Raw genomic sequence first — 23,194 nt, 5'->3', positions numbered from 1 at the left:
AGTCGGACATTAGATAAGAGAAGATTATAGGGAGGCAACAAATATCTTCAAAAGCTGCTACCTCCACATTAACTGCATCCCAGCTAACTCTCTGGTCGCATTAATGTGGAGGTGATACTTAAACAGTGGTTAAACAGCCTTACAGCTGCTAGTTGAAGGTTCTGGGAGGTGTTGGATGGGACAAGAAGGAGTTCTTAGAAACTAACCTACACGTGTATGGTAGGGATGATACCAAAATTATAGTATATAGCATGGAGATGTGGCCTAAAGGAGAGGGATGGAGAAGTTAAGAAATCTTTGTAATAATCCTTTGAACTCTTGTAACATTGATCATCAACTAGATATTATAATATAGCTCCTCGGACTGTGCCGAGGACAATTTTTCTCATTTTACTTGTGTTTGATTCTCTTAAATAAACAACTGTTATTGTCATTCTTACCAATAGAATTAGTTCTTTTACCCACGCTCTACAAATTCATTGTTTGGGCTTATTGGGCTAAAACCCAATCCTCATATATTGGGTCCAATCCAAATTCAGTCCTTACAAATTTTATTGAAAAATTCATATTTTCACAAACTTACTTTTTGAATTCCTGAGAAAAATTGTATTTTTTTTTTCATTTTGGTACTACGGAAATTATATATATTACATTTGTGATTATCCCTATAATAAATAAAAATAAGATTATGAAATACATTATTATTTATTAAATCAGTCCAAATTGCAAAAAATAAATTTAATGAGACCACCCTAAAAATATCATCTGCGGGTTCACGACTAGTATATCTAAAAGTTAAAGTATAGTATTTATTGTTGCTATACTTATGTTGAGTCATATCAGCAACCATATTATCCACCTATTTACAACTCTCTCTTTTATTTTTAACTCCTTTTCTTCTTATTAATTCTCAACTTATCGTTACACTTTCACTAACATTTCTCATTCCTTTTACACTTTTATCTCTCCACTAGGACCACTACTATCTACCTTAATATCACTCTTCATCTATCATTTTATCTTCCTTTATTTTTGTCTTTTCTTATTCCCATCCTCGTACTATAAATTTGCAATTATCTTTCACATTCTATACATTTTTTCCCACACAAAAATGTTATCTCTCTCTCTCTCTCTCTCTCTCTCTCTCTCAATTTTTTCATTTTTAGTGGATCTTTTTTTATAAACCTAAAATTAATCAACCTAAAGTAGAGTTGCAAGATAATTATCTTGCAACTCTACTTTAGGTTGATTAATTTTTGTGTTATTTAGAACTCTACTTTGGGTTGATGTGGTTTAGTTTTGTGTTTTGATGTTCTTATTTATTATTATTATTTTTTTATATTTGATTTTATAGATGTTATCATATTGCATTAAAGATTGTATATGCGAATACAATGTTATTTTATTACATAATATTATTTAGATAATTTGATATTTATTACTGTATCTTTTATTTGTACTCTTTTTCTTCTCATCTAATTATTTTCTATAAGTTTTTTATTATCTCTTACATTCTCTCCTGGAAAAAATGATTACTCTCTCTCTCTCTCTCTCTCTCTCTCTCTCTCAATTTTTTATCCTTTCTTGCAACTCCACTTTAAGTTGATGAATTATTGTTTTTTTTCATAACTCTATTTTGAGTTAATATATTTTGGTGTTGTATTTTTTAGTTCCCCACCATAGGTAGTCTCTCTCCCTCTTATAGCTTTGGTTTGATTTTTGCTTGAGTTAATACTTAGTTATTTTGAAAGTGAGAATTTGAATTTATATCAAAACACAATATTGGCTACACATTTAAATGTGTCTATCAATTATTTGAGTAATATTTAAAAGTAATTTCTTTATGAGTTTTGATTATCATGATATTCTCATTTAAGAGAATGATGAATTTGAATAATTTATTTGAAACTTAAAAGCTTTAGTTGTGTAAAAAAAAAAAAAAATGGCATACCATAACATAATTTCAAAGAATATGGACTTGCTCATAAATGAATAATATCAATCAAACACGAGAAAAATAATAGAATGATATATTGATAGAGATAGAAAGATGAAAAAATAATTTTAGAAATTGTTTAATTTTTAGGAAGAACCAATTATCTTTAACAAATTTTAGAGAATAAATTATAAATTATTCATAATTACAAAATAATTATCTATTTCCCACGCATCGCGTGAATCTGCAACTAGTAATAATAAATTAAAACAAGTAAATTTTTTTTTTAGTCTTTTCGTTAGCCTCAATAACTAGTTCCCATTAAACTTATTTCAAGGGGATATTTCGTATCTCTATAAAAAGAGATTATGGATTCTATCTTGAGAATATGTGTTCCCTCAACATTATGTGTGGTTACCCAACATACTGAGGTTTTGACCATCAATATTAGATCTCACTCCTAATATATCAAGGTAACCTACATTTCATGATTGCGTTCACTATCCTCTCAAGATTGAGAGTCTATGAAATTAGAAGTCGTGAGATTAATTATTCAGGTGACAGTTGTTAATTGAATAATTAATCTCACAGCGGTTTAGTTTAATATGTCTTAAAACTTAAAATACATCAACACATCAACTAGAAGTCTCTACTTCTATGATCATGACAAATTATCTTAATTGACGTGTTATAGTCTTCGTAGATGAAACGTCCAATTTCATCACCGACTACGAACTATATTTTGAGTTTACAAAGAACTTGTAATTTATATTTTTTTGTGACTAAATCATATAAATCACATACAATGCATCTCAAAGACTATGATAATGTCTCATTAGTTCATTTATAAATAGTCTCATATAATTAAACAATTTAATTATTTATGACATGCCAATAAATTGAATTTTAGGACATAAACTCCAACATCTCCTTGGATCGGACCTTCAATGGGCAACACTTCCTTGGATTCAATCTTGGATCAGCAACACCTCGTTCGATGAGATGAATTTTTAATTGAAAAGAAAGAATATAATAAAAAAAGGTAATAGTTCAAATCCTTTATGCAATAATTTATTATTGTTTTATAAAAACTACGTATATAAGTAGTAAAATTTAGATACAATTATATATAAACTTTATAGTTTGATATTGTTTTCAAGTTAAAAATTGAAGTTTTATATGCACAAACGGATATTATATGGTTTATAATTAGTCATTTTATATATGTTTAAGCCAAAAAAAAAAAAAAAAAGTCTTTTTATGAGTTTAAAAAAGTACACACATTTGTGTGTGTGTGTGTTATATTTGAGGTTTATTAAAACTATCATTGGCAAAAAAAAAAAAAAAAAAAAAAATCTTTGATTATGTTTAATGCAAATCCAAATTACTTATGTTTTTCTTGTAGTCAACATCTTCTTTGGGTCTTCGTCGTCACCGTCCACCTCTTTTTTTCCACTTTAATTTGGATACTTTGTACGTCCTTGTGCTTTTAATGATCTTTTGTCCAGACATTTCCTCCATTGCTAGGTCATCTCTCTCTCTTTAGTGGGAACACATGCATTATTCTATGGTAAGTTCTGTATTTTAGCAAATTAACTGACTATACAGAGAGATCACCAAGGCAAGGAGAAATGGAGAATACAAATGTCAAGAAGGAAGAAGTTGCTGGTAGAAGCTTGATAGACAAGGTGTTCTCTTGGTCTTTCAGGGATGTTTGCAATAAAGATCTTTACAAAAATCAGGTTGGTGTGTTTTCCTTTAGTCGTAATTCATAATGGTTAATGTATTAAGCATATATATACACCCTATATGAGTTTTGTTATGTTATTGATTCTACCCAAAAAAAAAAAAAAAATTATGTTATTAAGCATAAAAAATATGCAATAGCAAGTTTTTATTATTTAAAAAATGTAAAGTCGAAAGGAAAAGCACTCATATTCAGAATGGTGTATCTCAAAGTCCTAGAGTTTTAACTTTTAAGAAGCGTAATTTAGGTGCCATTAATGTATTGTAATTTGTAGGTGTTACTTAATATACATTCGTTTTGAGTGTATATTTACACATATTTTGAGTCTGACAGCTACTTCCATGGGATCTATTATTCTGATCGGAGGTGAAATTACCAAATTCCATCATGCTCGGCGCCAATGAGCACTTGAGAGTAAAAAGAACTTCGCCATTTTTGATTGAGCCAATACTCTGTTTACCTTTTTTACTCACTTATCAGATACTAATCCAGAGTCCATTGCTCACTGCTAGAAAATGAAGTATGAGATATAAGAAAATATAAAAGTTAGAACTTTCATTTTAAGATGCATATCATTTGAGGAAATTCAAAAAATACGTTCGACATGCATGATTAGATTCAGTAATGGAAAAACTTTGCCTTTTGAAATCATCATTCAGTTGTTTGATTAAGTTTTCGTTATAGTGAATTACTCATAAGTAATAGCTACGTTTTCAAAAAAAATATTGACTACCACTTCCGAAAAATAGGGTTGTAAACGAGTTGAGTTTTGTTGAGTAGTAAATGTTTGAACTTGGCTTGACAACAAATTTAAAGTGTTCAAGCTTTTACCAAGCCTCCAAACAACGTTTGAAATTGAGCTCGTATATAAGAAGTCTAAAAACTTGAGCTCAACTTGGCTTAACTTTATTCATTAAACAAGTTAAGCTTGAGCCCAATATCAAGCTCTAGAACTTGAGATCTAACACAAGTACATTATCAAATGCTTAAATCTTCAAAAATCCAAAAAAAAAAAAAAAAAAAAAAAAAAGAAAAAGAAAGGAAAAAATTAAGGTGGTTGGGGTTTGAACGAGTGGTCCCAAGTTGCCACATGTATATTAAGATATGGGTAATGAGTTTATTTATTAAACTCATATCAAGCTTATTATCAAGACCACAAATGAGCTTAAGCTCGGCTTGTTTTATATTGAGCCCTATTATTTACGAGTTTGTTCATGAACGATTGTTTTTTTTTGCTTTGGTTGTGCTTATTTATTAAACAAGCCTAAAAATAATGCTTAAGCTTGGTATAAACAAGCAAATATGAATGAACTTTTTATTGAACCAACCCAAGTTTTTTATAAATGACTTAGTTCATTTACAACCCTAGCTAAGTCAAGAGCTTTGTAATTCAATTAATTGGGTTGAGTGGGACGATTTTGGGTTTGACCCAGCCAAGAATAGGTCAAATTAAGATCTAGTCAGAAACTTGTTGAACTAAAAAGAGTTGTGAAACCAATGAATTAACCTTACTTGGTTTTTGATGAATCAAGTCTCCTTGGTATGTCTCTTATTATTTTCACATGCAAAAAAATTAAATAAATAAAAAAGTAATTTGAGCCTATTCTTTTTTGTCTTCCTTTCAATTCAAATATGAGAACAAAGGAATGAAGACAATAAAAAAAAAAAGTTAAATAATACATAAATTCTACTATGTTGTAGTACATAACTAACATATCAAATTTTACTTAGAAAGACATAATCATGATAGGATCACACATCACACATGAGCTGGATAGAATAGTATTTGTTTAACCCAAGAGATTTATATAAGTTTAAAAAGCGTTAAAAAAAAACAATAAAATCTTATATAAAATAATTATCACTGAAAATATATTACCCAAATTTTACAAAAAAAATTGACATATTTAATCTTTTTCATATAAATAATAATCTACATAATAATTTTTAGTATTTTTATGTAATATAGATGACTAAAGAAAATTTAATTTAAAATCTAATTTTATTTTTAAAAAAATGAATAACTGAAGCTTCCTCCTATATAATTTCTTTTACATAATTTTTTTTTTAAGTTAGAAAATACTTAAAAAATTAATAAAAAAAGGTTGACTAGAAACAATCAAACAAACTCACAAAAATAGAGGTGTTTTGAATGAAAAATTTCTGTCAAAGTTGATGGTTGAATGCAACGATAGAAAATTGATACCACTGACGTGAAGGGCTTGAACTTGAGTATATGTGCACCAACTAATAGACATGAAGGAGCATCGTATGTGAGAGATGCAGTATTTTTGGTGTGGTCACCCATCACACGCCTACACAAAGTACCTATTGGAAAGTCAAGTGATTATTCTCATGAATACATAGATAGTTTTTTACGCTTAATTTTTTATTTTATTTTATGTTCTTCTCACATTTTCTAAATCGTGTATTATAACTTTAGCATTATCAAGGAATTGTGAGCCCTCCATCTAATAAATGATCCTTTTTCTTAATACTAGCCTCTAGCCTCCTCATGCTCTCTCTTTCTCTCTCAAGAATAAAATCAAAAGAAAAAAAAGGTAAATTACAGTAAACTCACTTATGGTTAAACCTGTTTTTACATTGTGTTTCTATAGTTCAAAACTTAATACTTTTGCAAAATTTAACACTTTTGTCTACCTGAGATTATCTCCATTTGTTCCCTGTAATCCATTAGGTGGGCAAAGTGTTAAATTTTGAACTATAAGTAAGGTGAAAATGAGCTTAACCACACCACACGTGGGTTTATTGTTATTTGTCAAAAAAAAAAGTAGAAGGTGAAGCTTGCAATACAATGGTAATTGAAGAAGATGATAACTATCCAAATCGTGTGCCAATTTTAAGGATGTTTTTTCTCTGTCCTTATTTCTTAATTTTTGGAGAGTACGTGAAAGTGGACATCAAAGAGTCCCATTTCAATTATGTACATACTACATATGTTGATAGATTCATTAAAATCTTATTGTTTATTTCAAGTGCTTGCCTGTTTTACTATACTATTGTTACATGTCATGGTAGAGATTTAGGGTTTAAAATTTAGGGTTGTCTAATGTAATTTCTCCCTCTGCATTCTAGAGATTTGACATAAGATCAATAGAATTTCAAGTGATTTAATTTTCTTTAATCAATTATTTATGTTTTAACTTTCCATTCAGTGATTCATATGCTGCTCACACAAACATGTATAAATCTTTTCTTCTGAACCATGATATATAGACTCATAGCTGTGACATCATTCGTTGACAGGTGCAAAGGATTCCAGAGACATTTTTGTCAATGACAGAGTACATGAATTCATTCATGGATCCATTAATTGAGGAAGCCCATACTGATTTATTCTCAAACATGACAGCAGTTCGTCGAGCACCTGTTTGTAAAATACATTCTGTTGAAGAATCTAAAAAATTTAAACTCCCCAAAGACTTGTTTTATGAAATTAAATTCAATGCAGCTGAAGATACTAAAAAAGATACAGGATCCTATGAACCTGAAGTTGGTGATCTTATTGCCTTGACAGATTTTAGACCAAAATCCATTGATGATTTGGACAGGCCGACAAGATTTTATCTTATTGCTTATGTTTATGGGACTAAAGCTGAAAGTTCTGAAAAGCTCCAAATACTGGCATCAAAGCGTATTAGGACTGAACCAAACATGCAAAGGAACATGAGAGAAAATTTTCTTGGGAGGAAGAGAGAAACATTTCCTACAAATAAGAAGGAAACACTTCTCGCAGTTTATCTTATGAACATGACAACAATTGTTCGAATGTGGAGAGCAGTGAACTCGGACCTGGAAGGGGGAAACAGGAACATCCTTAATAAAGTAGTGCAAAACAATGCAGCAGTAAGAATCATATATCATTTTGTTCTTCAATGTCACACACATAAAAATATATGCTTCTTTTTAAAGATTGTACATGTTTACTGGTAATGGTGTTTGTAAATTGTAGGCCTTGCACATGTTACAGAGTGATAAACCTACTTACTGACTTCATTACCATTACATTTTATATTTATTTCTTACAGGATGAAGAAAATTGTACTACATGCTTCTCAGAAGGAAAATGCAGTCCTTCCAATTCGTTTATATGTGATATAATTTCCTCTTATAATCTAAATAATTCGCAAGAAGCTGCAGTTTTAAGCTGTGTTGGTTTGAGGGACTGCTGTCATCAGAATACTGTCAAACTGATATGGGGTCCTCCAGGGACTGGGAAAACAAAGACTGTTGGTTTGTTATTATTTGTTCTCCTTAAAATAAAGTGCAGAACACTAACATGTGCTCCAACTAACAGTGCGGTTTTGGAAGTTACAAAAAGGCTGCTGAGTCTGGTTAGGTCACTAAAGTATGGTAAATATGGGCTTGGAGATATAATTTTATTTGGGAGTGGTGAGCGATTGAGGATTGATGCTTGTGATGATCTTCGTGATGTATTTCTTGACTATCGTGTTAATGTGCTTCGTAAGTGCTTTACTTCATCATCTGGATGGAAAGATTGCTTAGAAGTAGTGATACGTTTTCTTGAGAACCCTAAATTGGAGTACAATATATACTTTAAAGAAAGAAAGAAGAAAAATGTTGAGGTTGAGGATGAGTGCAAACAGGAGGAGAGTACTAGCAATCCAGTAAAGGAAGATGATGATACTATGACATTTGAGGAGTTTGTAAAGAGGAAGTTCAGTTTAATTGGTAAGTCACTGAAGTGTTGTATGAGTGATTTATATACACACTTACCAACTTCTCTATTACCATTAGAGGTAGTGAAGGACATGACTAGAGCTCTGAAATTGCTAAAATCTCTTCGAACTTTGTTGTGCAGTCTCAGTACTGTAGCCAATGAAGGGTTAGAACATGTTCTTAATGACTTTGAAGACATTGGAAGCAGTGTTGATTGCTCTTCAAAGTTAAGTATCACCATAAAAGAGTGCCTTGATGTACTAAGGTCTCTTTCTCACACGTTCTCTGTACCAAATTTAACTGAGCACTATGCAATACAAAAATTTTGTTTGGCAAATGCATGCTTGGTATTTTGTACCGCATCAAGCTCTGCTAAATTACACACAGAAGGAATGACACCATTGGAATTGTTAGTTATTGATGAAGCTGCTCAACTTAAAGAATGTGAATCAGCCGTTCCTTTACAACTGTCTGGTCTCCGACATGCTATTCTCATAGGAGATGAGAGGCAGCTCCCTGCTATGGTTCAAAGCAAGGTTTGAGTCTTATCCTTGTCGTTCCTTTGTCTTTACAATTTATGAATCTTCCACTTAGTTTAACATATTTTGAATGTGCAACTTTTAGATTTCCACGAATGCTGAATTCGGAAGAAGCTTGTTTGAAAGACTAGTCATGTTGGGACACCAGAAACACCTTCTTGATGTCCAATACAGGATGCATCCATCCATCAGCTTCTTTCCAAACAAGGAATTCTATAACAACCAGATTTCAGATGCTCCAAATGTCATAGAAAGAGGGTATGAGAAGCGTTTTCTTCAGGGCAACATGTACGGCTCATACTCTTTTATAAGTATAGATCATGGAAAAGAGGAATTTGAGGGAGGTTACAGTCCGAAGAATATGGTTGAGGCTGCTGTGGTCTCTGAGATAGTTGCAAATCTTTATGAAGGTATGTTTTATTGCTTATTTCTCGAAGTTCTTATCCATAAAAATTGCTGCCAGAAAAGCTTCTAGACAAATGATATAAATTCCTTTACCTTTTCCTTTTCTTTTTTGGTTGGCCACAGAATTTCTTGTCACAAAGAAGAAGGTTAGTGTAGGAGTTATATCACCATATAAAACTCAAGTTTATGCAATTCAAGAGAAAGTCAAAAGATATAGTATATATTCTGACAGTGGCTTCTCTGTGAGTGTTCGCTCTGTTGATGGGTTCCAAGGAGGTGAGGAAGATGTGATAATTATCTCAACTGTAAGAAGTAATGATAAAGGATCAATAGGTTTCCTTTCCGATCTCAAAAGAGCAAATGTGGCCCTGACTCGTGCAAGGTATTATTAATTTGTTTATACCAGATTGTGCCTGCAACTCAAAAACGTTTCAGTTTCTCTCTCTTTTTTTTGGGTGGTTTTGCAAATTAAAAGACTCCAATTTTTTCTGTATCTGTAGGTACTGCCTTTGGATATTGGGGAATGGGACGACTTTACTCAAGAGTGACTCTGTTTGGAAGAAGCTAATCCTTGATGCTAGGGAACGGCAGTGTTTCTATAATGCAGAAGAGGACCAAAAGTTGGCTCTGGCTATTACAGCAGCTTTAGTTGAGCTTGGAAAACTTGATATTTTACTCAATAACGACTCTCTACTGTTCAGAGAGGCTAGATGGAAGGTACATGCAATGCATTATTTATTATTAACGTGGGTGTTTTGAGCTCTTCAAGCACTTAACTATTCCCTGAGTGTGTGTAGTCAACTGTCTCACACACACCTAGTCATGAGGGAAAATCCCCTATTTGTCTGAAATATATTTTTCCTCATTGACTGGTGTATATATTCTCGACTGAATCAAAGGCAGAAGGTTGGAAATATGACTTTCTAGAGACAAAATTTTCCTCTTTATTTTCAACAGAATAAAGTGGTTTAGATAGTAGACTCTTTCATGGTTTTGAACTTATCTGAATTTATATGATGACTTTATTAGTTCCTAAAACATAAATCAGGTAATCATTATCTACGTTACTATACAGGTTATCTTCAACAATGATTTCAAAGAGTCTATACAGAGAGTTAGAAATTCAGAGATTTGTAAGGAAGTGCTTTATGTGTTGCAAAAACTTTCAAGTGGTTGGCGTCAGCCTCAGGAGGAGAGAGACCCCATTGTCCATGATGGGCCTTCTTCTCAACTTTTAGAGATGTCCAAGGTCAGCGAGCAACTGAATCTGGTTTGGAATGTAGATTGTCTCAAGGAGGATTTGAATTACATACAGATCTTGAAGGTTTGGGATGTCGTGCCATTATCTGATATACCAAAACTTGCCAAGCGTCTTGAAATCTTATTTGGGAGATATAGAGTGGATGAGATGAATCGCTGCAAACACATATGTGTTGAGGGGTATTAGTTTTTCTGAATTTGCTTTGAAGATATAACAAAAGTAACTAATATGAACCACACTTTAAAAAACAAAAAACAAAAAATGAATTATTTTGAATAGATTTCACTCATCAATTAACTAGTATGTTGCTCTCAAATTGTGACTTATAGTTTAATTAAGTCTAAAACCGCATAAACTCAAGTAGCTGGCTGTCCAGAATCTGTTCCCACTGCTCATCATTTGAATTTGTTACAGGAGTTTTGTTGTTCCAAGGAGATGGCCAGTGGATTCAAGTAGTTGCTCAGAACCTGATACTGTGTTGTCTCTCTCAAAGGACCTATCCTCAGTGAGTCTAAGTGATAAGCCAGAAACATCAACTGCAATTTATAGGTGAGTGAAATACAGCTACAAGACTTACATTTAAGTTTTCAACATTGGTTTTCCAAGGCAATATCTCTTCTGCAGAATCACTTTAATGAAAATAGAAATTGAAGATAGTATAATTAGTCATATAGGTGTAAAATGTTATTGCTCATGCAGTATGCCTGAGGTACAGATTAGCAGCTCAAGCTGACTTGGATTGCTTCATGTATGGATAATCCCCGCCACTTGCTCAATTCTTTGACTTGGTTAAAAAGGAACTAAGAAATTTGTAGAAATTATCCGAATAAGACACTCGATATACCCAAAAGAAAAACAAAAGCAAAACTAATTTTTACATACGAACTTGGAATTGAAGGGTTATTCAAAGGACTGATTATTATATAAATGAATGTCAGAAATCATTTCAAGTCAAACATGGAGAATAAATCTGAAGATGTTGAATTTAAGCAAAGGTGGCTTGACGATTGATGAAGCAAGATTGCCTTCGTTTTGAACGATGGATTTGGATGCATTTCCAAGCCATCTTTCCTGGTAAGTGTCATAAGTTGATACATGATGTTCCTTATGCTATTAAATATTGGAGTACTACAAAAATTGAAAGATTGCCTTCATTTTTTTGTACACTTGTTGATATTGTAGATAACATTATGAAACTGATGTTACCCTAATCGGGCTGTCTTAGATGCAGGTGGTACCATGCTAGAGTTAAGGGCTCAGCCATTACACCTCAAATGAAAGCTGGAACCATGGGGAAACTGCTTTAGACATATCATAGTTTCAAGCATTCCCTTTTGTATAATTACTAGTTGCAGACGCATGTAATGCGTGTGACAATTATAATTTTTTGTGCCAATATTTATTTATTATTTATTTTTGTTTAGTAACAATTTTGGTGCTTTGTAAAACCACACAGCAAAGTCATCAACATAGCTTGCTTCGTGTGGCCTTGTTTTATTATATTAACTATTTTGAGTGCTTCTATGAAAATATATATGATCATTCTTGTTAGAGAATGGAGAGGAGAATAAATTTATTTATAAATGAATTTCTATCATGGTATATATGTTGAATAACTTATACAATATACATTGCAAGATTGTAAATTATGATACTAAACTTAATATCATAAATCTTTAAATTTCTTATCACTTTATAAAATAAAAAATAAAAAATTTTCCTTAATTGGTCTTCAAATTCAAATTATAACATATCAAAACACTAAAACTTTGTAATTTACTCAAAAACTAAAAAGAAGTACTACGTTCATAACATTTTCACAACAAATTAAAGGTGGTAAGTTATTATTGGTTCAAATTTGAACCCACAATTGAAATTACTTTTTTGCTCACTAATAATAATTAATAACAACTTGCCACTTAGGATTTTGTTATGAAAATATTGTGAACACAATATTTTTCAAAACTAAAATACTAATATTAGCTAAGGTAAAAAAAAAAAGAAAAAGAAAAAAGATAATACCACAAATCATTAAATTAAACTAGCCTCATCACACGCGCTTCGCGTGTGCGATGAGGCTTTTTATTTTTATTTTTTTATGTTGTCATAATTTTCATTCATTCTAATTTGAGGTTTACACATTTTCTTGTTAATATTACGCATTTAGAACTACTAATACATCCAGGAGTGTTAGGAGGCTAGCTTCAAAAAATGAACAAATATTACATGTTTAATTTTATAAAAAAAAAATTGTTTTTATTATTATATATATTTATTTTTATTTTGAGAATCTAATTTAAAAGTGAATAAAATAATTTGAAAATCAACAGGAGAGTGACCCTATTTTTTAAGCAATATTTTAGTGTGAGTTAGAGTTGTATTTTTACCGGATTGTCCTTTAGTTTTGTCTTTACTTAAATATAAGTAGAGTGACCCTATTTTTTAAGCAACTAGTAAGTTGCCCGTGCGATGCATGGATAATTTTGTAATATTTTATATAAGACGGTTTTGGATAGTTTCGTACATATATTATAAAAAAAAAAAAGTAAACTAAATTAGAGTAAAGAAACACATACATTTTGAGATATTAAAAATTAATTTAGTAGTTTCACTGCATATTTATATTATTTTCAAGGTAAGATTATTATTATTTTTTTAAATCATGAAACCAAAAATAAATGCAAAAAAGTAATGGGACCATGAAAATCAACTAATTTGTATTGTGTTCACATATTTAATACTATGAAATAAAAGTATGTCAAATTCTCTCACTGTCTTTCACTCATCGATAGTGCAACGTTAAAACATGGTGTGGGTAAGTGTGTATGCATATGTCTTATAGATGATTTAAAACCATGGTAGAATATGGCTTTACATTGCGTACCAAGTATTCTCTCTACTTATATATCCAAAACAAAAACTATCCAACCAAATGACCCAAACCTAAATCATATTTAATCTCCTAATTTAAAAAGAAAAAAAAAAATACCCACAGGGGTTTCGAAGTCTTGATGGTGGTGGGAGGCCAATATGACGAAGGCGGCGACCCTTCAGATTTCTCTTTTTCTCTCTTTCAAATGTTTTGTCAGTATCAGGTATTTTATTTTGGTAATATATACAATGCGTTTTATTTAACAACCCACAACATTTTTGTGTCTTTCTATCTCTCTCCAAGGCCTTATTTGGTTAGTTATTACTATTAGTCCTTAATTATTATTATTTTTTTTTGCTTTTTTTAAAATATTATAATAGTGAGTATGCTAAAAGACATGAAAAAGAGAGAAAGGTGTGATGTAAGCTTAGGAAATTAATGAGAGATTAATGAGATAACAATAAAATAAGTTAATGTAAACTTTTGAGTAACAGTAAAAAAACCTTAGGGTATGTTTGGTACGCTGAATGTGGATTACATTAGGAATAGTAATCTTTATTACTGGGAATAGAAGATATTGTAGTGGAATAACTATTACTATTCATAAGTTTGGTTGTTACATATGGAAAGCTTGTAAAATATGATGTATAAGGAAACTTTATATTTTTAGAAATATATTAATTTTAAAACCTAGTATATATACTAAGGAATAGCTATTACATCCATTTTAAAGAGGAATAGCTATTCTTCAATTTAAAGAATAGTCATTCCAATGTAATAACTAATCCATGTAATAAAGATGCAACCAAATGACCGAATTGCTATTACACATGAATCACTATTCCATTATAGGAGCTATTACAGCATACCAAACGTACCCTTAATGAATGAGGTAAAAAAATGTTAAATGCAAAATTAGAGCGTCACTTAGCTAGACCTCATACACTCCTGCATGAGATCTCCGTTTTATATATATATATATATATATATATATATATATTGTAACGCCCCAAAATCATAGGCAATAAAAATCTATTTAATCTGAATAATCTATAAAAATATTAAATAAAAGAAACTAGCAACCTTGAAACTGATTACAAAAGTTAGAGCTCTAATTCACCAAATACAAAACATCCTCAAAATAATTCTCCAATACAAAGTTTAATGCCATAAAATAATAATAAAATCCTCAATTCCATAAAAATAGTTTGTAACATCTGTCTCCCAAGAATCTCTACTCCAGTAATCCACCTAATGTATCTGTAATGGGAAATAAAGGGGGGGGGGTGAGATAACTCAATAAGTGGAATTTACTAACATTAGGGTGTGGGAACAAACCTTTCAAATAAATAATTTTTTCAACAAATTCACAACTTATAACTCACCAATATTTTGTCATCAACTATTTCATGTAAAAGAAAATAATATCTTTATATTGTGAGCCATCATAATATATATATTGATATCATCACATAAACAATTCTCTAGACTTTTCTCGTGGTCAACGTTTACGCCCCGTTGACAGGGTTGTGCTGTCCCCTTTTTGGGACTGGAACCTCCTTTCATCCCATTTCTCAAGGATGGCTCATTTGGAACCTAAAGATACACTCCCTTGCTAAGGAGCTTCCTTTTGGATCCTCAATAGTATGCTCCCTTGCTAAGGAGCTATCAAATGTGCACTGTCCCCTTTTGGGACCGTCCCTTGCTAAGGACTAGCTGCAGCATGATTGTCCCTTGCTAAGGACTAAATATCATACTGAACTTCTAATCACGACTTGCCATAGGTTTTCAAAACATATTCAATATGCTCACAAAATAATCCATTAATACTTCTCAAAATATAAAGACATATTCACACATACAAGTTTAAATAAAATTAGGTTGTCCCACAAGTTTTTCATAAAACGAATAGCCAATGTGCACATCAAACATTTGTAAAATATTCATTTATATATAGAATATCAACATATTCTTTCATATAAAATAGTTTAATAATTAACACTGTTTTGGGAAAACCCCCAAAATTAGTAAACACCACTTACCTCTTTAGCTGCAAAAATAAAGGAAATCAACTTCCCTTGAATCACAACAATTCAGTAGAATTAGAACCTAGTAATACCAAAAATAGGTTCATCAATACGCAATTTCCCACTTCAAAATTTATTTTCACACTTAAACGGTTTTATCCTAATCAATTTTAATATATCCAAAATCCTCCATTTATTCACTTAACTATCAAATTTACTATTGGAAGCCACGTATTGTCTTAATTTGTTGCTTAGCATTCCCTCTTGATGCCACTAGATGTCCATTGACTCTAACCATTATGTATATAACTATATATATTCAACTTAACATTGAAGGCCACGCGAGATTGCTTTAATCCATCAATCTAGTGCTAGAATGCTCCCTTGATGCCGCTAGGCATCTACTGACCTTAATATTACATATATATATATATATATATATATATATATATATATATATATAAAACCAAAGTGAAAGCTACGTAAACAATCAAGCTTGGACCGTGCTTAGTAGGGTAAAGCATGGCAATACTTGAGGTAGCATGTGTAGCATGGCAAACGGTCAGAGTTTATTTATTATTCTTAGTTTTTCAGCTGCAATGTTGGACTTAGAACTACTAGATCAGTGCAGCTATGTAAACAATTGCTAATATAATATTGAAACCATCACTCCAAGGACCCAAAATCTATTACACGTTGAACTAGTGTGAATACAAAATAACCGGTCAACAATTGTGGCTTAGTGTAAATGCAATAACATAAGCATTCTTTTCACTTTAACATGGTGACCAAGTCCACACTTATTACTCTATTTGGCTCAATTTCAAGTCTGTATCTCTGCCTGACATATTGACCAAGTCTTTATCTAATATAATACAATTATAGGAAACCCTTTTCTATTAGTATAATGATAGTCTAGGTTCCAATCAATTGCAAGCTATTGACCATACAAACTTTTTAAATCTTGAGCTTGAGAAAAATCATACCTGAAGACTCCCACCAACGCCACAGTGGAGAAAGGCAGAAATTCAATTGTCAGCTGAAGCAAAAAGAAATCCCATCAGAAAAACATGTGTGACCTAAGAGGAAAAAGGCTAGGGTTTTCAAGGCCCATATATGTACTTATGTCACCTCACTTGGGCTTCATATTTCATAGAATTTATCTTTTTTTTTTAATACATTAGGCCCAAATTTATTTAATCCATTTTAATTATAGGCCTCCATTAAAAATTAACGTATAGTCATTTAATTGGTATCAAATTATGGGGTGTTACATATATATTAATGATTATTCCTTTATAACTTCTAATCACTAATCAACATGAGTCTTAAAAACGTTGTGATAAGACTTTATCATACGTACAAAATAAGCATAGATTTTTTTTATCTTTATTTTTTATTTTTTAAAAGGATATTGCTATTGTGTTCATCCTTATAAGAATTTAAGCACAAATTAAATTTTCATTATTTTTGACAATTTTTCTTTGATTCTTTTATAATTTATATATTGTGTTGGTTTACATGAATTTTTTCTCAAGCTTTCAAAGGATGGACTTTAGATAAGATGTTCAACTTTTATACGCCAAGCATTGACTATAAGTCTTGAATATGAAACAAATTAAGATAAGAAATTAAGAATATGGTCCATTTTGGTTGGCCTTAGCTTGATTTTTCTAGACGTCAATTCTCTCTCTTGCTGAAAGTCCCACTTATTTTAGGCGGAAGTTTCATTGATTATTACTTGTATACAAAATTCCATGATCATTAAATTTGAATAGGACCTTACTAACCTAACCAATTGGAATATGATCAAATTTCTTCCCATCCACACTAATCGTTGTGTACACTCCAAATTTTTTTTGCATCTCATAATGATACGTTGTGGAAAGGTGTCATCCAAGTCCAACATGATTGAGAGTTGTAGTTGAGACTATGGCCCAGAAGCTTTACTATTCAATACTTTGCAAGAAAAATTATACACTCATTTGATGTAATAGGAGACTATGGAATTCGACATTGTATACACTGGGGTTTGTTCTTGATGTTGTGAAATTGCTGTAGGTACTAAAAACTTTACTTTGATTAGTTGGCAAGTCATGTTCTTTAAATGTGAAAAGTCTACAATGGAAAACTTTTATGTTCCTACAATAAATGTTTTGGAGAGAAAATTGTTAGCCCTCTCATCCCATTGGGACCCCCCTATTTATACAAAGGAAAAAGGATCTAATATTCCTAAGTGTGACTTAGTTACATGGAATTTTTGTGCAATTGTGCCTAGATTTCTTTTAAAAATTTAATTATAATTTTAAACTCTAATTTGGTGATTTTTATATGATTTTTGTGGTTTGATTTTGATTTAGTAAAGACATATTAACCAAAAGACACGAAGGTAGAGCTATTAAAGAAATCTGTACTTTCAGATTAGCAATTACCGATGGCCAATGCAGTATTGTCATTTGTGGTTGTGGTATGAATAAGTGATATGTTGTTTGGGGGACTAATTGAGGAAAGCAATTAACCATATTAAAAGGGAGTAGCAACTTTTTTTCTTTCACCTTTACCATTTGTGGTATGTATATGCCTTTTTCACATATGCTCAAGTGAAGTACCCATTAGGATTTCCCTTAATTATGATAAACATATTAATTTTTTTTTAAAGGATGTTCTATATTTATTGAATGATATATATATATATATACACACACACACACACATATTGTTTTCCTTAAGCTAAAGCAGTTGCGATGAAAGTGTGGGGCGGATGGTTTTTTTTTTTTTTTTTTTAGTCCTTGAGTATTTTGGGTTGTTTCAACTGAGTAATGGCTCTTCTTAGGCTCCTAAAATTTTTGGTTTATTGATTTTGCTATCTATAACTTAATTCTTCTTTACCTAATAAAGTTTGGAATTTTTGTTAGTACATTTTTTTTTTCCAAGAAAATGAATAGAAATCTCCCTTCAAGTTCATGCTCATGTTAATGTTTATATTTGTATCTTTTGCAATACTCAATAAGTTGTTTACTCATTTTGTGAATTATCAATTGTAGTTAAAAAAGAAGTATAAACACAATACTATTCAATTAAACTAATGTGAAAAATTAAATCTATTAGATTAAAAAAATGGACATGAAAATGAAAATTTCACAAAAAATTTCTTAAATAGAAATAAAATAATTTTTACTCAATATTGTTTATCAAGCAATCATGTACTAACTAACAACATTCCAATCATTACGTGCATAACAGGGTGATGAAATGGTTGTTCAGTTTATTTAAGAAATGTGATCTAGCTAATAGAAATTAAAAAAATACAATAACTTTCATGCGTAGTCATGAATTATACCTTTACGTATATCTTATACATTTTATGAGTTTTATTTTATATAAATGTATTTCATAAAATTAACAAAATTTATCATAAAACCCTTCATTGTATTTTTTTAAATCACTACATAAAAATGAAAGAAGTTTTTTTCCCAAAAAAATGTCCTCCAGTCATAATATTTACCAAAAAATATCATACCAAAAAAAACTGTGCAACGCACGGGCCAATAACCAGTCAATATATATAATTAAAGTCTAAACTAAGAGAAAATCCAATTAGATTCTAAATTGGATTCCAATTACTGTCTAATTTTGCGCCATATGTCCAATTTAAGGTTTTTTTTTTTTTTTTTTTAAAAAAAAACATTGATTCCAAATATCGATGGACTCACCATTCCAAATACATTGCAATATACTAACTTTTTTTTTTTTGGATGAGATAGTGGCTCCAAAAATAGGGCCATATATGGGATTGTGATTTCATGAACAACATGTAATCTATATATAATAATAATAATAATAATAATAATAATAGGTGAAGCTGAGAGAAACTCAAATTAGAATTCCAAATTAGAGTTCCAATTTTGCACTATGTGTCCTAAATTATTTATTCTTAAAGAATTATATTTCTTAATTTTATAATCAAATTTGGAATCACATCATAAATATTCATCTAAATGAGTTATTAATTACAAAAACATAAAGAGTGTAGAATAAATGAATTGTAAAAAAAAAAAAAGTACTTCACAATAATAAATAAATAAATAAACACTAACAATTTACATTTTATACCTAATAATATCCTTACAAATTTTTTTAAAGAGTTAACAAAATATAAAAATGATTATCAATTGTAACGACCCAAGAAAAACCCCTAGCCACATCTGCGCTATACCTTAAAATGACTAGTCACAATTGAGACTCCTTGCAATTGTTAATAAAGCCCAGTTCAACCCAGTAAATACCTGATGTGAAACTGATCACATACTCACACACATCACACAATGAATCAAATTGGGGCATCATAATTTCTTCCATTTAAATCCCTAACGTCCTCGTTAGGGCCCACTTTATGGAGTAGCATCTTCAAGTCCACATGGGGTTAACGGGTCGGCTCTGATACCATATGTAACGACCTCACCCCACCTATGTAGATATTGTCCGCTTTGGAGCCTCATACCCCTCACGGTTTTGTTCTCTCCCAAAGCACACAGCAGTGGGGAAAAGGCCTCTACTCATTGAAGGGAGGTCATTCCTTATAAACACATCCTCATGTGCTTCCCCAGGCGATGTGGGATTCCATAGAATGCAAGACCCCCCTTTTTGGGTCATTATATCAATAGTATTTAAATTATATATATAGGAATTATATTATGCATATTATTGTATATCTTTAAGTGTATCCATATATATACATGGGGTTACAAGCTAGTTTTAAATAAAGTGATGGTAGGTTGCTATACATATATATATTGGAGTCTAATTTTGAGCCACGTGTCTAATTTGTGTGTCAAGTGAATTATTAGGTGCAAAAATCAAAGAGTCTAAATTCAATTAGATTCTAAATTGAAATTTAATTGGAGTTCAATTTTGCACCATGTGTTCTATCTAATTTTTTAATTTTTGTAGCAAGTGAATTATTTGGTACAAAAATTGAAGAGTCTAGATCCAATTAGATTCTAAATCATATATATAATTGTGATTGCTTTTAAATGTACATGTGCATATGCACGGGGTTATACACTGCTTTTATTAAATGGATGTATCAATTTTTAAACACAAAATAGAAAAATAATTAGGAAATTGATTTATTACCTTGTTGACATGACACTAATTATATTCATTACCATGTTAGTTTACAAGATTTTTATAATATAATCGGTAATAACTTTAACTTCTTAAAAAAATGATAATGTAAAAAATTGACATTTGGCCTTTTGTTTTGTTTTGTTTTTTTAAATTTTCATTTTAAAATTAGGTAAATAGTATGTTTTTTAGATGATGTTCATGAGAAATTTAACTAAAAAGTCAAGACTTAAACCCCATTTGGTTGTTGAGAAAGTAGAGGAAAAGAAAAGAAAAGAAATTTTCAATTTCTGCTAATAAAATGACATCTCATTTACTTATGGAGATGCAATTAATATATTTTCAAATATTTTATTTTATTTTCTAATTAAGGACACGTGATAATTCAAAGGATAGCTTAGATGGCATAACAATATTATTTTGATATTAATGTTATATAAATCAATTCTTTTCATGTACCGCTTAATAATAAGGATTATTTTGACACAATACCAAAAGTTTAGAAACAAAATTGTCACGTTTAAGATGTTAAAAGCCATTTTGAGACACAGTACAAGTGTTAAAGACTAAAACAGTAATCAAACATGTTTTTTACATATTTTTATTAAAGATTAAATTCTATAAGGATGTGGTTTAAATCCCAAGTTTTACCCCCTTCAATCCCAATATGCCATATCATCTTATCACGTATTAAAAAATAAGCACAACTATGCTCAATCAATTATAATACTCATATGAAAATTCAACAAAATTGAGAGTTTATTAAGACGTTATTAATTGTAGTATTATGTACTGAATTTTAAATAAAAAGTTGATGTGACATCTCTTATTAGAGAGTGTAAAACATGAATTTTACACCTTATTCTTACTAAATTCAGGCTCTCTTTATTAATATACTCAAAACATTTTTTTTTTATTAGCTAAATTTGGAAACTAATATCCTGTTTGGTTGTAAGGGAGATGAAAAAAAAAAAGAAGAGAGGAAAAAGTAAGGGAAGGGAAAGGGAACAAGAGAGAGTTGTACATAGAAGGATTGCATTAATACAATTTCTTCAAAAGCAAGGTCTTCTTTGAAAAAATAATGGGACCGTCTGAAAGATTGTGCTAAGAAAATTTCTAGAACACAAACTTTTCTCAAAATTATGGGTTGTGAGAAAAGTATGAAACTTCATCAAAAAAGAAAAAGTATGGAATATTGGCGAATTGGTCAAATTGTGTATTCTCACTTTTTAATAGAAAATTGAAAAAGTGAAAATGCTTGGGACCATCACAGCACATATTGATATAGAAAAGCTTAATGAAAGAGGTAAATTAGAGTGCCACTTGGCAAGATCTCATACACTCCCGTATGAGGTCTCTGCTTTTATATATATTGATGTTTTAGTGGGAGTCAGAGTTGTATTTTTACCGGATTGTCTTTTAGTTTTGTTTCTACTTATATATAGAGGAGTAGGGGCATTTTTGAAGTAAAAAAAATAAGGTTCCCAAACAGGAGAAACCCCTTAAATAATAGTATAGATAATTAAAAATAGTAATATAACTTTTTGTAATCTTGGATTGAAATGAATGAAGTGGACCGGATTGGACAAAATGGACTGAAGTGGATCGAATTGGATCGAATGAATCCAATAGACCCAAATGAACCGAAAGGACCAAAGTGGACTGAAATAGAGCAGATTGGACATTTCTGGACCGAGTGGATCGAATTGGACTGAATAGATGCAATGGATGGAATGGACCGAAGTGGACCCAAATGGACCAAAGTGAATTGAATTTCAATGCCCGTATTATTAACAATCCTTGACATTAATTTATAGGCAAATTTACACGTTTGCATACTATTTTATGTTTTTGGGAAGTAAGTGATAGAAATTTATTGAAGTATTGTAAAAAGGATTGAAAATAAAGCATCACAGTAAAGATTTTGTTTATTTTTTATTTTTTTAAAAGAATTTGGAATGTAATTTTTCATATTTTTTTATTAGTCATTACAAAGCATTGAAAATACTACAATATTTCCCCATTAAAGCTTCGCCTTGCATGCAAAATTGCATGCAAAATTGTTAAACATAGGATTTTGTAGATATTGTGTATCATTTTGTTATATTTAGTATATACATGGTTGAACATACGATTTGTAACTTTTATTAAATAAGATCATCAAGAGTCGTGTGCCCTAGTGGTATTACCAATTCTTTGTACATGGATGTGAATCTCTCCTCCTCACTTGTAAGCAAAAATAACTTCAATAATTAAGATCAGTGTTTAACTAGCTTAGTTTTCAATATTTCCCCATTAGAACCATGGTCAGCAGAATGGGGAATCTAGTCTTGAAGCTCATAATGAACAATATCTAGGCATCCTAATATTGCGTAGAATGTGGCAAACCACTTAACCTTCTTTTAAGGTTTCGAAAGAAAATTTCATTAAAGGGATGATTACATCAAAATACAATCATCCTTGAACGAAAAGTGGTTTTAGGGTTTTAGGAACGGGTGTAGCCGCGCAGGCATGCCATTAGTTTCCCTCTTTCCTTTGTTTTACTTCCCCAATAAACTAGGGTTGGGATTATTCATTTA

The 23,194-nt window shown here is 30.7% G+C and overlaps 1 protein-coding gene across 2 annotated transcripts; it reads left to right on the top strand.

Annotated features, from left to right (window-relative positions):
* Positions 1-3,386: 3,386 nt before the first annotated feature.
* Positions 3,387-12,150, top strand: LOC126714310 (helicase SEN1-like). Of its 2 annotated transcripts, none has more exons than XM_050414404.1 (10): positions 3,387-3,678; positions 6,951-7,550; positions 7,733-8,920; positions 9,009-9,333; positions 9,452-9,710; positions 9,829-10,045; positions 10,404-10,768; positions 11,004-11,138; positions 11,528-11,663; positions 11,821-12,150. In XM_050414404.1, the coding sequence occupies exons 1-9, from the start codon at positions 3,568-3,570 to the stop codon at positions 11,598-11,600; spliced, it is 3,273 nt and encodes a 1,090-aa protein (XP_050270361.1). In that variant the 5' UTR covers positions 3,387-3,567; the 3' UTR covers positions 11,601-11,663; positions 11,821-12,150. The 2 variants fall into 2 exon arrangements, with proteins under 2 accessions (XP_050270361.1, XP_050270360.1); XM_050414403.1 differs by having other exon boundaries at positions 11,815-12,150.
* The last annotated feature ends 11,044 nt before the right edge of the window (positions 12,151-23,194 follow it).

The sequence above is a fragment of the Quercus robur genome, chromosome 2 (assembly GCF_932294415.1).
Source record: "Quercus robur chromosome 2, dhQueRobu3.1, whole genome shotgun sequence".
NCBI lineage: Eukaryota > Viridiplantae > Streptophyta > Magnoliopsida > Fagales > Fagaceae > Quercus > Quercus robur.
This window is presented reverse-complemented; position numbering and strand designations above follow the sequence as displayed.